Raw genomic sequence first — 13880 nt, forward strand, 5'->3', positions numbered from 1 at the left:
TGCAGGGGCTTTGTCAGATGTTTAGCACCCAAGGGTAGTGGCTGTGAATCTGGGATCTGCTCTTGGTTTGCCTGTTGTGTTTTTGTGTTATCTACTCTGAATTGCCCATTATTCACAGAAAAGGAAGACGTTTGGTACCCAGTGTTGGGATTTTGCCAGATTTGTTGTGAAGAGAAAAGATAGGGGATATGCTAAAGGCATTGCGAAGATAGTGATTGGAATCTGGGACCATGAAATTCACATTGGATAGGATAAAGAATTCGGAAGAAAACATGTCCCACTAGGACCAAGATTTGGGCTCTACAATTCACTTTATTTACAGTTCTTAGAAGAATGACTATTTGATTAATGGTCTGATGAGACTAACACAAAAATAGTGGGAGTGGTTGAAAAACCAAGCTTGTGAGGTAAGATATGGACATAAGGAAGTAATACCGTCTTTGAATTACTGAATTCAGAAGAGATGCAGTTTTAATTGATGATGAGTTCTGGGATATAATAATGGGAAAGGCTCACTTGTAGTTGAGAGAATACTGAAGAGCTAAGAAGGCAAAGTGTTGATTGCCTGCCATTCTTGTGATGGCAGTGTTAGCAGGGATGATGGTAAGGGTTGAATTAGAGAACAGTGTGAGTAGGGTGTTAACGTCTCCCTTGACTGAGATTGAGCAGGTCCATTGCAGATGAAGAGATTGAGGATGGTGGAACAGCTGACAAGATCTGCAAAGGAGCACGCGTTTAATGAGAAACTTTAGGAATAATGGCCAGAAAGCAATGTTTCCAATTCTACCTCTTGACGCTGAAATACGTAAACTATCTTGAATAAAAATCAGTTTCTTCAGAGAAGATATAAAGGAAGCATTGTCCTCAGAAATCAGATTCCAGTTCAAAGCAGGAGATGGAGGAAGCAATCTAAGGAGAGTGCAGATACAGCAGAGAGGATTATGGGTCACAAGCTCCAGAAGCCCTGGGTGTGAGGAGAAGGGCTAGAAATGAAGGGACAGAAATTTCTGAACACAGTAGGGATAGCAAAAACTTGTGACAAGCTGTGATGTACTGAGGTGGGGAGTATCTTTTAGGAATTGGCTGAGGGATAGTTGATTTAGTACTTTCCGACCTATAGTAAGCGTTTTAGTTGATTTAGTACCAAAAGACTTTTGGACCCATAGTAAGCGTTTAAATAAATTAGAGTGTATCTAGGAGGTAAAATAACTTGAAGTCATTAAAAATAACGTAAACAATGGTTTTGGGAAAATGATCCTAATATAGTAAGTAAAAAACTAGTTTTTTTAAAACTACACCAACCATATGTGCAATATACTTTTCTGTAAATGGAGAAAAATTGAAGGATGGGGTAGTGCTTTTCAGAATTTTCAAGAGGTCATTCCAAAGGCCACAAAAGTTGCCTATGGAAGAAGACACTTTATGCTAAAATAGCATTCATTTTTTTCAACAAATATTTACAGATATTTGGTGTTGTAGCATAGCAGGTAAAGCTGCCACCTGCAATGCTGGCATCCCATATGGGGGCCAGTTCAAGACCAGCTGTTCCGCTTCTGATCCAGCTCTCTGCTAATGCACCTGAGAAAGCAGCAGAGGATGGCCCAAGTGTTAGACCTCTGCACCCACATGGGAGACCCAAAAGAAACTCTGGGCTCCTGGCTTCAACCTGCCCCAGTCCCAGCTGTTGTAGCCATTTGGGAAGTAAACCAACAGATCTGTGTGTGTGTATGTGTGTGTGTCCGTCTCTCCTTCTCTCTCTGTAACTCTGCCTTTCAAATAAATTAATTAATTTAAAAAATATATTTACTGGGCAGGTGCTATGGTGTAGCAGGGAAAGCCACTGCCTGAAGTGCCGGCATCCCATATGAGTGCCGGTTCAAGACCCGGCTGCTCCACTTCTAATCCAACTCTCTGCTATGGCCTGGAAAAGCAGTAGAAGATGGCCCAAGTCCTTGGGCCCCTGCACCTACATGAGAGACCCAGAGGAAGCTCCTGGCTCCTGGCTTCAGATATGCACGTCTCCAGCCATTATGACCATATAAGGAGTGAGCCAGTGGATGAAAGACCTCTCTCTCTTGTTCTCTCTCTCTCTCTCTTTCTGCTTCTCCTGCTCTCTCTGTGTAACTTGACTTTCAAATAAATAAATAAATCTTTAAAAAATATATAGATATTTATGGTGCTGACACTGTGGCATAGTAGGTTAAATCTTCCACCGGCTGAGCCCGCATCCCATATAGGCACCAGTTGGAGTCCTGGCTGCTCTACTTCCAATCCAGTTCTCTGCTAATGACCTGGGAAAGCACAGGAAGATGGCCCAAGCACTTGGGCCCCTGCACTCACATAGGAGACCTGGAAGAAGCTCCTGGCTCCTGGCTTTGGATTGGCCCAACTCTGGCTGTTGTGGCCATTTTGGGAGTGAACTAGTAGATGGAAGACCTCTCTCTCTCTCTCTCTCTCCCCCCCTTTCCCTCTCTCTGTCTGTTACTCTTCCTCTCAAATAATCCTTTAAAATAAAATTACCTCTTGTGCCACATGCCATTCTTGACACTAAAGATAATAGCAATAAACAAAATAATGACCTTGCCCTTATAGAACCCATACTGTTGAAAAGAATAGCCAGTAAATAAATAACATGTTTTAGGTAGTAATGAGTGATATAAGGAATATAAAAAACTATAAAACATGGCTGGCACTGTGGCCTAGTGGGTAAAGCTGCCACCTGCAGTGCTGGCATCCCATATGGGCGCCGGTTCGAGTCCCAGCTGCTCCACTTCTGATCCAGCTCTCTGCTATAGCCTGGGAAAGCAGTGGAAGATGGCCCAAGCACTTGGGCCCCTGCACCCACATGGGAGACCTGGAAGAAACTCCTGGCTCCTGGCTTCAGATCAGCGCAGCTCCGGCCATTGCGGCCAATTGAGGAGTGAACCAGCAGTTGGAAGATCTCTTCTCTCTCTCTCTCTCTCTCTCTCTCTCTCTCTCTCTGCCTCTCCTTCTCTCTGTGTGTAACTCTGACTTTCAAATAAATAAATAAATCTTTAAAAAAATAGTATAAAATGATAAAATGTGGAATGATGTTTATTTTGGATAGAGTAGCTAAGTGAAGCATCTTTTAGGAGGTGATATTTAAACCAAAACACTAATGAATGGAGAAGCATGTAAAATCTCAAAGAACATAGTAAGTCAAGGGTCCCATGCAGAGACGTTGATGTAGAAATTAAGATTACAGCAGATTTTTGGTCTGAACTGGGTTGATTGAGAGGAGTGAGATTTGGAAGGGGAAAAAAATAAGAGTTCTGTTTTGTCTATTCTGCATTCAAGTAGAGCTACTAGGAAGCATTTAGGTGCATGAGGCTGGATCACAGGAGTAAGGTTGATGTTGAACATACACATCTGTTAGTCATTGATTATAGATGCTACAAAAGGTCATGAGAATTGATGGAGTCCCTAAGATATGAAAACTAAGGATGGGCCCTGGGACAAAGGCAAGAGAAGAAGAAAGTGTAGGGAATAAGGAAGGAGGGTTAGGAGATGTCTGCTGAAATCACTAAGGATCAGAAACCTACAGCAGCATCATAGTTAGCTTTTCATTCAGTGCCTCTGATGGAATGAGCCAGGCCTTGTGCTGATGTTTGTGGATACCATGCTCAGTTGGCCTTTTTTAAGTTGATAGTATAGGGCCAAGTTAAGTACTCAGAGATGGGGCTGTTGCTGTGGTATAGCTGGTAAAGCCACTGCCTGCAATGCCTACATCCCATATGTGCACCGTTCAAGTCCTGGCTGCCCCACTTCTGATCCAGCTACCTGCTAATGTGCCTGGGAAAGCAGTGAAAGACAGCACAAGTCCTTGGGACCATGCACTCACATGGGAGACCTGGAAGAAGGTCCTAGATTCAGATAGGTCCAGCTCCAGCCATTGAGGCCATTTGGGGAGTGAACCAGCAGATAGAAGAACGCTGTGTGTGTGAGTGTGTGTGTGTGTGTGTCTGCATCTCTCTAACTCTGCCTTTCAAATAAATACATAAGTCTTTAAAAAATAACAGGAGGTATATTTTTCCCCTGGGTTTTGTCTTGGTGTCTTTCTAGCTTAGAGGAAAATTAAACTAGTAGAGTTTTAAGAGGACAGAATTAGTGCCACTACCACCCAGTCCAAATTGCTTCCTGCATGGGAAAGCAGAGTAGACCAAATAAAGTTTTTGCTTGTCACCTCTCCATAATGAAGCTATTAAAATTAACCTGTATACCTAGGCACTGAGTACTGCCTTGTGAGGTACAGAGGCAAGAAAGGCTGAAACAGTTCATACCCATAGCTAAAATATAGCATGGGACTTCCAAAGGTTTGTATTTTCTGGATCTGGATAAAAGTTGTGCCCCTTTATATCATTTGAATACCAAACTGGCCTCACAGGATCACCAAGCTAATCAACTTTATATCCTCCCATCACATGTCACCTCAGCAAAGTAGGGCACCCTGCTCACAGAACACAGTCTGATAAACTGCTCCTTGATGGTATATTCTGGTATTCCACAGGAACTCACATTTATTTTGCTTTATTACATGTGTAATTCTTGTGTTAAATTGAGTTTCTCAAGCTAGGATTTGTAAAAAATAATCTTTGCTATTTTGTTGCTTTTTAATATGTTAAATTATTTAGTCTTTTCTGATAGCACAGATACTGTCAGTATACTGACTTGAATGAAATTACCTATGGGACAGAACTGAAATCTTAGCCCTGCCTACCTCAGACGTTCTGATGCTTCTGCCACGTTGTAATCTATGATGGAATGTGGTTTCTAGAGAAATGGAAGTTTTATGATAACAGCAGAACCATAAAGATAAGCATTTGTACTTTAGGGTAAATTAGTTTGTTGGAGAAAAATATAATTTAGTTACAACTAGTCATAATACACTTTTTAAATAAAATGTAGTTGGAAACAGCAATCATTTCCTTCTTTGGCTTTTGCTTGAGTTTCACTTCTTACTTATCTTGGTGGAGAGACTGAAGATATATATATATGCTCACTTCCACCACTCCAGGCCTCATTTTCCCAAATTATAAAATACGGACGTTCTTCCAAATTGTATCTTACTCTATGGCTAGGCATTACTGGTATTTGCCAATTATTCATTTCCCCTCCCCTTCTGGAGAGACATAATTGGTTCTGGCCAGTCATCTGTTAGAAGAGTTGTGTCCCCTGCAGGCTGTGGGAAACCCATGTGCAGTTCTTCACCCTCTCTCCTCTGCCAAGACAAGCCCACTTGTCCCAGGTGACGGTGTTAACAGCTGAAACAGCAGCGGAAAAAGACACCCTCGGTTCTTTGTTCTTTGTGAAAGAAGAATTTCCGTGTAGACAAAGAAAAAAGCAAGATTGATGTAAGTCAGATACCTCCTGCCACAGCAGCCTGAAGGGGGAGCTTTAAGAGAGGCAGACTCCATGAACCATGAGGGTCTGAGTCTTTTAAGTACACTTTTGGGAGAGGAGCAAGGGTGTGGAAGAAACCAGAACAGTAGCTAACAACCAGTTAGAAGGTGGGGACAAAACCCATCAGAGTCCAGATTTATAATCTGCCCTGTTCTGTCTAGCTTGTTCATAAGACAAAAAACCATGAAAAGGTTGGGATTGATGACTTTTGTCACCAATTGGGCACTCAGAAGGGTGGAATCACTGCTGTTCTCATGATAAGACTGGAAGCTCCCAAGAAGTGGGATAGGCTCTTTGATCTTGCTGAAGATAACTTTTGGGGGAAGCAAGCATTTTGCACCCTCTTAGGACTCCCCTTTCCTCATTTTCCACAGGACCAACCTAACTGTATTGACCTGTTTGACCCCTCACAATGGGGCCACTGTCTGGACTTGGTTTGAGAATATAGCATGAGGGTGAAATATATTTGAGTTGGATTAAGCCACTGAAATTCTGAAGTAAATTTATTACAGTTGCACAATTTGACTTGTCCTAATACATCAGACCTGACTTTCTATGGTTTTGTGGGTCACTATTTCCATATTATGAAGTTGGGGGTTTTTTACTGCTTCACACGTGAATAAAAATACTGTAAAGGAATTTGAAGCACACAACTTTTTTCCAAATGACTGAATAAGTTGGTACTTATTAAGTCCATCTTTAAACACAAGTCCTTGTCATTACTCTGGATTTCAGTTTGCATCTTCTAAAGAACTGAATTCAGATAGGCTTTCTGTTCCCCAATTGTTATGGCTCTACTTTTTAATAAAATAGCTGCTTTGTTTCCACATTCAGAATATTCCTCCCTACGCGTTTTAAGCATGAAATTTGATAGAAAAAAAAATGTGGCATTCCCTTGTTGCTGATCTTTTAAAACTTTTTAATGATCTATATGAAGAGCTGAGTATTACCTCAAGATTGCCATATGTCTTCAAGGGAAGTCGAAGCAAAGCCCTTCCTCAGCATGAGGCAGTTATTGTCCCAGTTACGTAAGCAAAATTTCACAGAAGCAGTGCTGCAGTCATTGGCCTACACCTTAAGCAAAGATGTGTTAGTTGCACACAGACACCATTGTTTCTGAATGACATGGATAACTGTATTGAAATTTGCCTTGATTCTGGGACAATAAAAGCTGAAGAGGGACAAGAGAAGAGAGAAAGAAAAGGGGGGGGGGAGAGGGAGGGAAAGAGGGAGGGAGGGAGGGAGGGAGACTGTGAATCTACTAAAAAGGATTTGAGTTTACACGTTTTCATAACATAGAAAATGACATGACATTTCCGTGGCTGACATGGTAATGTGATCTTGCCTGAGACTTAGAGGCAGGGCCAGGCAGGTAACCTGCAAGACCAGTGCCAAATGAAAATGTGCAGCCTCTCTTACAAAAAGCAGGAGGAAAAGTGTGGTTAAAGGTTCTAAAATACAAGTTTTATTTATTTTTTTTTTTTTGACAGGCAGAGTGGACAGTGAGAGAGAGAGACAGAGAGAAAGGTCTTCCTTTTCCATTGGTTCACCCCCCAGTGGCCGCCGCGGCCAGTGCGCTGCGGCTGGCGCACTGCACTGACCCGAAGCCAGGGGCCAGGTGCTTCTCCTGGTCTCCCATGGGGTGCAGGGCCCAAGCACTTGGGCCATCCTCCACTGCACTCCCGGGCCATAGGAGAGAGCTGGCCTGGAAGAGGGGCAACCGGGACAGAATCCGGTGCCCCGACTGGGACTAGAATCCAGTGTGCCGGCACCGCAAGGCGGAGGATTAGCCTATTGAGCCGCAGCGCTGGCCTCAAGTTTTATCTTTTAAAAGGAAACTTAACAAAACATAACAGATAATATTGGTATGTGAGTAATAGTATAAGCCTATAAATAGCAAAGAATTATATCTCTCATCTTGTAATTTTATAGAATACAATAAGTATTACTTTATCATTCACTTTTTATGGTGAAAAAACATATTTGGAATTAGCTAGCTGGACTCAGTTCAGATGACCCCAATGTTGTTGGTGACATCGAAAGCATTAGAATCAGGAGCCAGTGAACATATGCCTTCTTCTCTCCATCAGTCTGATGAGGCCACAGCAAGGTCACAGTTTCCTCGCAGCTTATTTGATCTGGTGCTTGTTGGCCTTGACATCCACAGTGAACACGAGTGTGCTGTTGTTGTCTTCTGTCTTCTTTATAGCAGGCTCAGTGGCCGGGGTGGGGGGAGTGACTTGATGATGGCAGGTGGTCAAGCTTGTTTCTCGGGGAGGTGCTCTTCCAAGGATATTTGGGCTGCTGCCAGAGGCGTGGTGACTTGGGCTGCCAGATGTGGGTGACATGTGGATCTTATTTTGGAGGGCTATGGATACCTTTCAGCACTCCGTTCTTGGCCTTCAGAGCCTTTGCTTAGTCTTCAGCTTTGGGAAGAGCAGGAGCTTCCTTCTTCACCTTCAGCGCCATCTTGGTAGAAAAGCTCACTCACTCTTGATAAATGATTTTTAGTAAATTTTTACTTTGTAAAGAATAGTTGATTCAACTGACACTGGCACTGTTAAGAGTGTATTGTAGGCTGAAACAACTTTGTGATGTATTTCTGAGAAAGTGTTTTAAAATATAGTAGTTGCCTTTATGTGCGGTTTTGCTTTCTTCAGTTTTAGTTAACCATGACCAACCACAGCCCAAACATTAACTGGAAAATTTCAGAAATAAACAATTCATAAGTTTTGAATTGTGTACCATTCTGAGAATGCTGTCCCATTCAGGATACTCCATCCAGGCCATGAGTCTTCCTTTTTTTTTTTTTTTTTTAATTTAAGATTGATTGATTGATTTGAAAAGCAGAGTTCCAGAGAAGCAGAGAGAGATTGAGAGAGAGAGAGAGAGAGAGAGAGAGTTCTTCCATCCAATGGTCACTCCCCAAGGCTTCAATGGCCAGAGTTGGGCCAAACCAAAGCCAGGAGTCAGGAGCTTCTTCCAGGTCTGCCACGTGGGTGCAGGGTCCTAAGAACTTGGGCCATCTTCCTGTGCTTTCCCAGGCCATAGCAGAGAGCTGGATTGGAAGTGGAGCAGACAGGACTCAAATTGGCACCCATATGGGATGCTGACACTGCATGCAGCGGCCTTGTCTGCTAAGCCACAGCACCAACCCCAAATCTTCCCTTTATCCAACATGCCTCCACCATGTATGCCACCTACCCATTAGTCATTTAGTTATTAAACTGGCCATCATAGCATTGTAGTGTTTATATTTCAGGAACCCTTATTTTACTAAAATAATGGACCCAAAGCATAAGAGTAGTGGTGTTGGCAATTTTATAACTATTCTATTTTAGTATTAGTTCTGATTGTTCATCTTGTGTTATGCCTAATTTATAAATTAAACTTGATCATAAGTTTTTAAGTACAGTAAAAATCATGGTCTACACAGGGGTTCATACACTTTGCAGCTCCACCCCTGGGAGTCTTGAAGCACATCCCCATGGGATAAGAGAGAGCTGATTATAAATCTTAGTCACCTAGGGCTGATTGTTCTTATGGAGCAAGTTTTCTAAAAAGATTTAATTCTTCACACACATTAGCTTCACAGTTCATTTTGAGTAGAAATTTATAGACTTTTAAAGTAATGTACTTGAGGTACAGTGAGAGAAAATGAATAAATGAATGCTCATATCTGCTGGTTCACTCCTCTAAAATGCCACAACAGCCAGGGTCGAGCCAATCCAAAGCCAGAAATTTGAACCGGATCTCACACATCAGTGGAAGGAACCCAGTTATTTGAGTCATCACCATTGCCTCCCAGGGCTGCATTAACAAGGAGCAGCAGTCAAGAGCGATAGCTGGGTATCAAACCCAGGTACTCTGACATGGGGTGCTGGCATCTGAACCAGCGTCTTAACTGCTAGACTAAACACCCCCCCATTACAATTTCATTGTAATGTTTTCTCTGTCATGTTCTGAACCATGTAGAGGTCAAGTCACTCAATGATTTGTATGTAATTCAAAATTCCTCTTTATGCTTTCTATAGTTGTATCTTCAGTTACAAAGAAAAAATAATTTTAAAAAACTATATTCCTCAGGGCTGGTGCTGTGGCACAGTAGGTTAATCCTCCACCTGCGGAGTGGGTATCCCATATGGGTGCCATTTCTAGTGCTGGCTGCTCCTCTTCCCATCCAGCTCTCTGCTATGGCCTGGGAAAGCAGTAGAAGATGGCCCAAGTGCTTGGGCCCCTGCACCCACGTAGGAGACCTGAAAGAAGCTTCTGGCTCCTGGCTTTGGATGGCCACAGTTCCAGCCATTACTGCCAGTCGAGTGAACCATTGGATGGAAGACCTCTCTCTCTGTCTCTGCCTCTCTCTGTCTGCAACTCTGTCTCTTTCTTTCACTGTCTGTAACTCTGCCTCTCAAATAAATAATTTTTTTAAAATTATATTTCTCATTAATAATTTGTTCATTTGAAGATGCATGTGAAAATAGTGTTTTGCTTTTCCCATCAAATGCAACAGCCTTTAACTTTAATTTCTTATTTTAGTGCTGTGAATATTTACTTTGCAATGTTGCAGCAGTTTTTAAAACCAGAAATTCTAAACTCCAGAGAATTTGATTATCTCTCCGATATGCTGTATTGCATTGTCTGTGTGTTTGCTTTTGTTTTGTGATAATTTACTGGCATTTGTTGCCAGAACTCTGGCAGCTCCCATCTCAGCGCTCAGGTCAGAAAGGCAAAATGTTTGCGGCAGGGAAGGGCCCTGGAAACAGATAGGAAAGCGAGACTCCCAATCAATGTTACTGTTATTATCACTCCTACTGTCATGATTACTTTCCCCACTCTGTGGTCTCTCTGTGGGAGTTAGAAAGGAGTGTCAGAGGAAGGGACACCGGGGCATCACTCGAGAAGCTTGTGACCCACATCAGAGTACCGGTTCTGCTCCTGGCCCCCCACTTGCAGCTCAGCCTCCTGCTAATGAGTCCTGAAAGCCACCAGAGGGAGAGGGCCCAGTTACTTGGTCCTCTGCCACCCACTTGGAAGACCTGGATGGGATTCTGGGCTCCTGTCCAGCCTGGCCCAGCCAGGGGAACTGGGGAACGTGGGGAATGAACCAACAAATGCAGGATTTCTCTCTCCCTGCCCCTTCAAGTAAATGAAAACAATAAAAGAAAAAGACAAGTTAGAGGTCAGCAGAAGAGAAGACATTACAGAAGACAGCAGGGCCTTGCCATTCTGATGTTTACTTCCCTGAAGTTCCCATCAGGCCTCTTGCACGTGACGTGATCTGTTATCTGAGCCTCGCCCAGGAAGTCCGTGTCTGCAGGGCTTCTTGGAGTCTGAGGTTCTACGCGCCTGATCCTCTCCTATCTGGTTGTGTGTCTTACAGGTATGAGACCTCTCTTCTGGACTTGGTTAAGTCTCTGAGCCCAAAATCTGCTCCACCACCTCAGCTGCGCCCCTCCAGAGAAGCTGGGCTCTGGAGTCACAGTACTTCCCTCCTCAGCCCCCCCAAATCCACCTGGAGGAAGATGGGGGTGCACAGGACCCCGGAAGACCTGGAGGAGAGCCAGATTTTGGAAGATATATTTTTCATTTGACACCAAAGCATATGCTCAAAATTTCCATAGGAAATTTGCAGGTTTCCTTTTTTTGTTTTTTTCACATACACTGATCTAGGATTTTAAATTTTGATTGCAAAGTAATTGTATCTCTCCTTTCACAGAGACCTATCTCACTAGCATCCTGTTATGTATTGAATATAGAAGTCATTCAAATACCCAAGGTGTTTTGGGTCAGACCAATCAACAGATAACACACTGACGGGGGGTGGGGCCAGGGGTTAGTAGCTTTCCTCTGCCAGCAACATAGGATGCCTCCTGCCTGGCAGGAACCATTGCCTGTTCAGCCTCGTTTCAAGAGTACTTCTCATCTATCTGCTGGAAAACATTGGCTCTTTTTCTACACAAGGAAACTCTTTCCACTAAAAGTTGCCTCTAATGTAAAAGTAGCCCTTTGGTAACACAAGCGCTTTCAGAAAGACGAACTCTTTCACCTTGTCTATCCTGTTCTCTCACCACTGTTTCTGTCTAAGTGCAATCATCTAACTCTGAAGTTGAAATTGGTGTTCCTAGCATCAGAAGCAAGACTGGGGCCAATTATGGGTCACTCTCAGAAGTCATCAGCCTGGTGGTTGCCCATCCCATAGTCAAAGAGCTCAATGGGGTAGCAGGAAGGACCCAGCCAATCCCTGGAAAGAGGCAGCATTAAATCTTATTAAAGAGTCATTGCCCTGGGGAAATCAAGTGGCAGGATAAACCTGCAACACTTTTCCTACCGATGTCCGGGAGACCAGTCCTTCAGCTTCCCAGGATGAACAAGAGCAAGCCCCAGGGCTCTTGTTGACCCAAGTGTCTGGTTTATTCACTTGCTGTCGCATGCACTCTTAGGAACTTCCTACGACTGTTTCTGAGGAAGCCACCATACGGAGAGCAGCATCCCGCTGCTGCAGGCTTCCTGGAGCTACCTACCCTCTCACTCTGGGAAGGTGAATGGTCATGGACTGGCCAGGCCCTGCATGTGCTGTGCTCAGGGCCTCTGTCCCATGGTCCAAAGAACCATCTCTTGTCAGGTTATGCTCTGCTACCCTAAGCGGGGTCTCCCCACCTTTCCTACTGTGCCTCATTTAACCCAGAGGAAGCTGTGAGAGAAGCACAGTTGAGACCTCTTTCTCCCTTCTGTCTTCCTGTTGAACAGAGCTCCTGAGATGGGTCTGTCAGCTCACAGTGGGCTCCAGTAGCTCCCCAGCTTAATCTATGGGCAGTAAGATGGGCCCATAGAGCCAGTGGTATCAAAGTACCAGTCACTGGTAGCAAGGGGAACATGTGTCCCAGATATGTGTTACTGGATGACGTAATTTAATCAGGAGGATGTTCACTTTTCCTCTCTCCCTTTCACTACCCTTAGGCTTAAACTGGGAGCAAGACTCAGTCAGTCAATGTTGGTGATCAAGGCAGGCCAAGCCTGCATGGCTTTCATGAATTCTTTATTTATCAAAATTAGATTATTTCTATCTAGAAAAGCCATGTTGAACAGCCTCCTTGTCTGGATAAATACATATCTCATCTCTTTGGCTGAGCCCTACCAAGCCTTCCTTCACATGGCCTTTTTTGTTTTTTGGAAGCAAGAGGAATGGAACCTACCAATGTGGTATTCTAAATCTGGGGTAAACATAAAGTCGGGACTAACTAGTGCGGTCACTGTCTTGAAAAGTTGAAAACTCATTACAGGTTATAACTGCCTTTTAAAGTTCAACCCTATGAGATTAACCTAATCAGCCTCATCCTATTAAAAAAAAAAAAAACTTCAGAACATAGTGCATTCTTTGGTGTGGTAAAAATGGATATATGGCATACTAAGAGCCCTCGGCCATTTTTCAGTTAAAATTAAATTTGCAGAACTTTTTCTTGACACATGTGTCACAACAGCTAAGTGCACCTGACTCCTTTCCCTCAGCCATAATCACAGTATCCATTCTAGACGCTTGTGTCCTTACTAAAAGTGGGACAGTCCACAAGGATCAAGAAAGAGTCTTGGGGCTGGCACTGTGGTGTAGCAGGTAAAGCTGCCACCTGCAGTGCCGGCATTCCAAATAGGCACCGGTTCGAGTCCCAGCTGCTCCACTTCCGATCCAGCTCTCTCCTATGACCTGGGAAAGCAGTAGAAGGTGGCCCAAGTTCTTGGGACCCTGCACCCAAGTGGGAGACCCGGAAGAAGCTCCTGGCTTCGGATCGGCACAGCTCTGGCCATTGCTGCCAATTAAGAAGTGAACCAGAGGATGGAAGACCTCTCTCTCTCTCTCTCTCTCTCTCTCTCTCTCTCTGCCTCTCCTTCTCTCTCTGTATAACTCTGACTTTCAAATAAATAAATAAATCTTAAAAAAAAAAAGAAAGAGTCCATGATTTCTTCAAGAAGCATGATCCCCTTTAGAAGAACCATAAACAAGGTCTACAAAGTAAAGTAAAGGTTTTTGGGGGCCACAGAGTGGAGTTTAATTGATTCTTTACCTCTCCCTAAATGAGCAGTTTGGAGGAGCGCAGATGGAGTTCTACAGTGCATCAGTCAGCACGTGTCTGTGTGCCACACTCTGCCCCCAGGTTCCCTTCCCTGTCCTGTAGGCCTTTTTGTTGGTATTGGTGCAAGAGCAATAGGTCTTCATTATTAACAATATTATATGTTAACATCTCTCAAATTTATTTTGATGAAAGCTTGTTGGAGAGCCTTGAGGCTGTTGGAGAGCCTTGAGGCTCAACCTAATTGCTGTCTGTCCATTAGGAGAGAGCGTCTAGCACAAAGGAAGCTGCCTTGCCTCCCTGTAAAGTGCTCCCAACAGTGACTGCTTGGGATTTGCTTGCCCAGCTTCTACTCGCTTCTCCAGCAAGACGGGACATGCATTGAGGGTGCTG

At 43.7% G+C, this 13880-nt stretch overlaps 1 protein-coding gene across 2 annotated transcripts in view; it reads left to right on the top strand.

The window, feature by feature from the left end:
- The window catches only part of KIAA1328 (KIAA1328 ortholog), a 345762-nt gene extending 332440 nt beyond the window's left edge, over window positions 1–13322 (top strand). For both annotated transcript variants that reach the window (XM_062201575.1, XM_062201577.1), the window contains one exon: window positions 10805–13322. In XM_062201575.1, coding sequence (XP_062057559.1) covers window positions 10805–11015 — 211 coding nt within the window. In that variant the 3' untranslated portion in view covers window positions 11016–13322. The remainder of the gene's footprint in view (window positions 1–10804) is intronic.
- The last annotated feature ends 558 nt before the right edge of the window (window positions 13323–13880 follow it).

This window comes from Lepus europaeus, chromosome 9, assembly GCF_033115175.1.
Source record: "Lepus europaeus isolate LE1 chromosome 9, mLepTim1.pri, whole genome shotgun sequence".
NCBI lineage: Eukaryota > Metazoa > Chordata > Mammalia > Lagomorpha > Leporidae > Lepus > Lepus europaeus.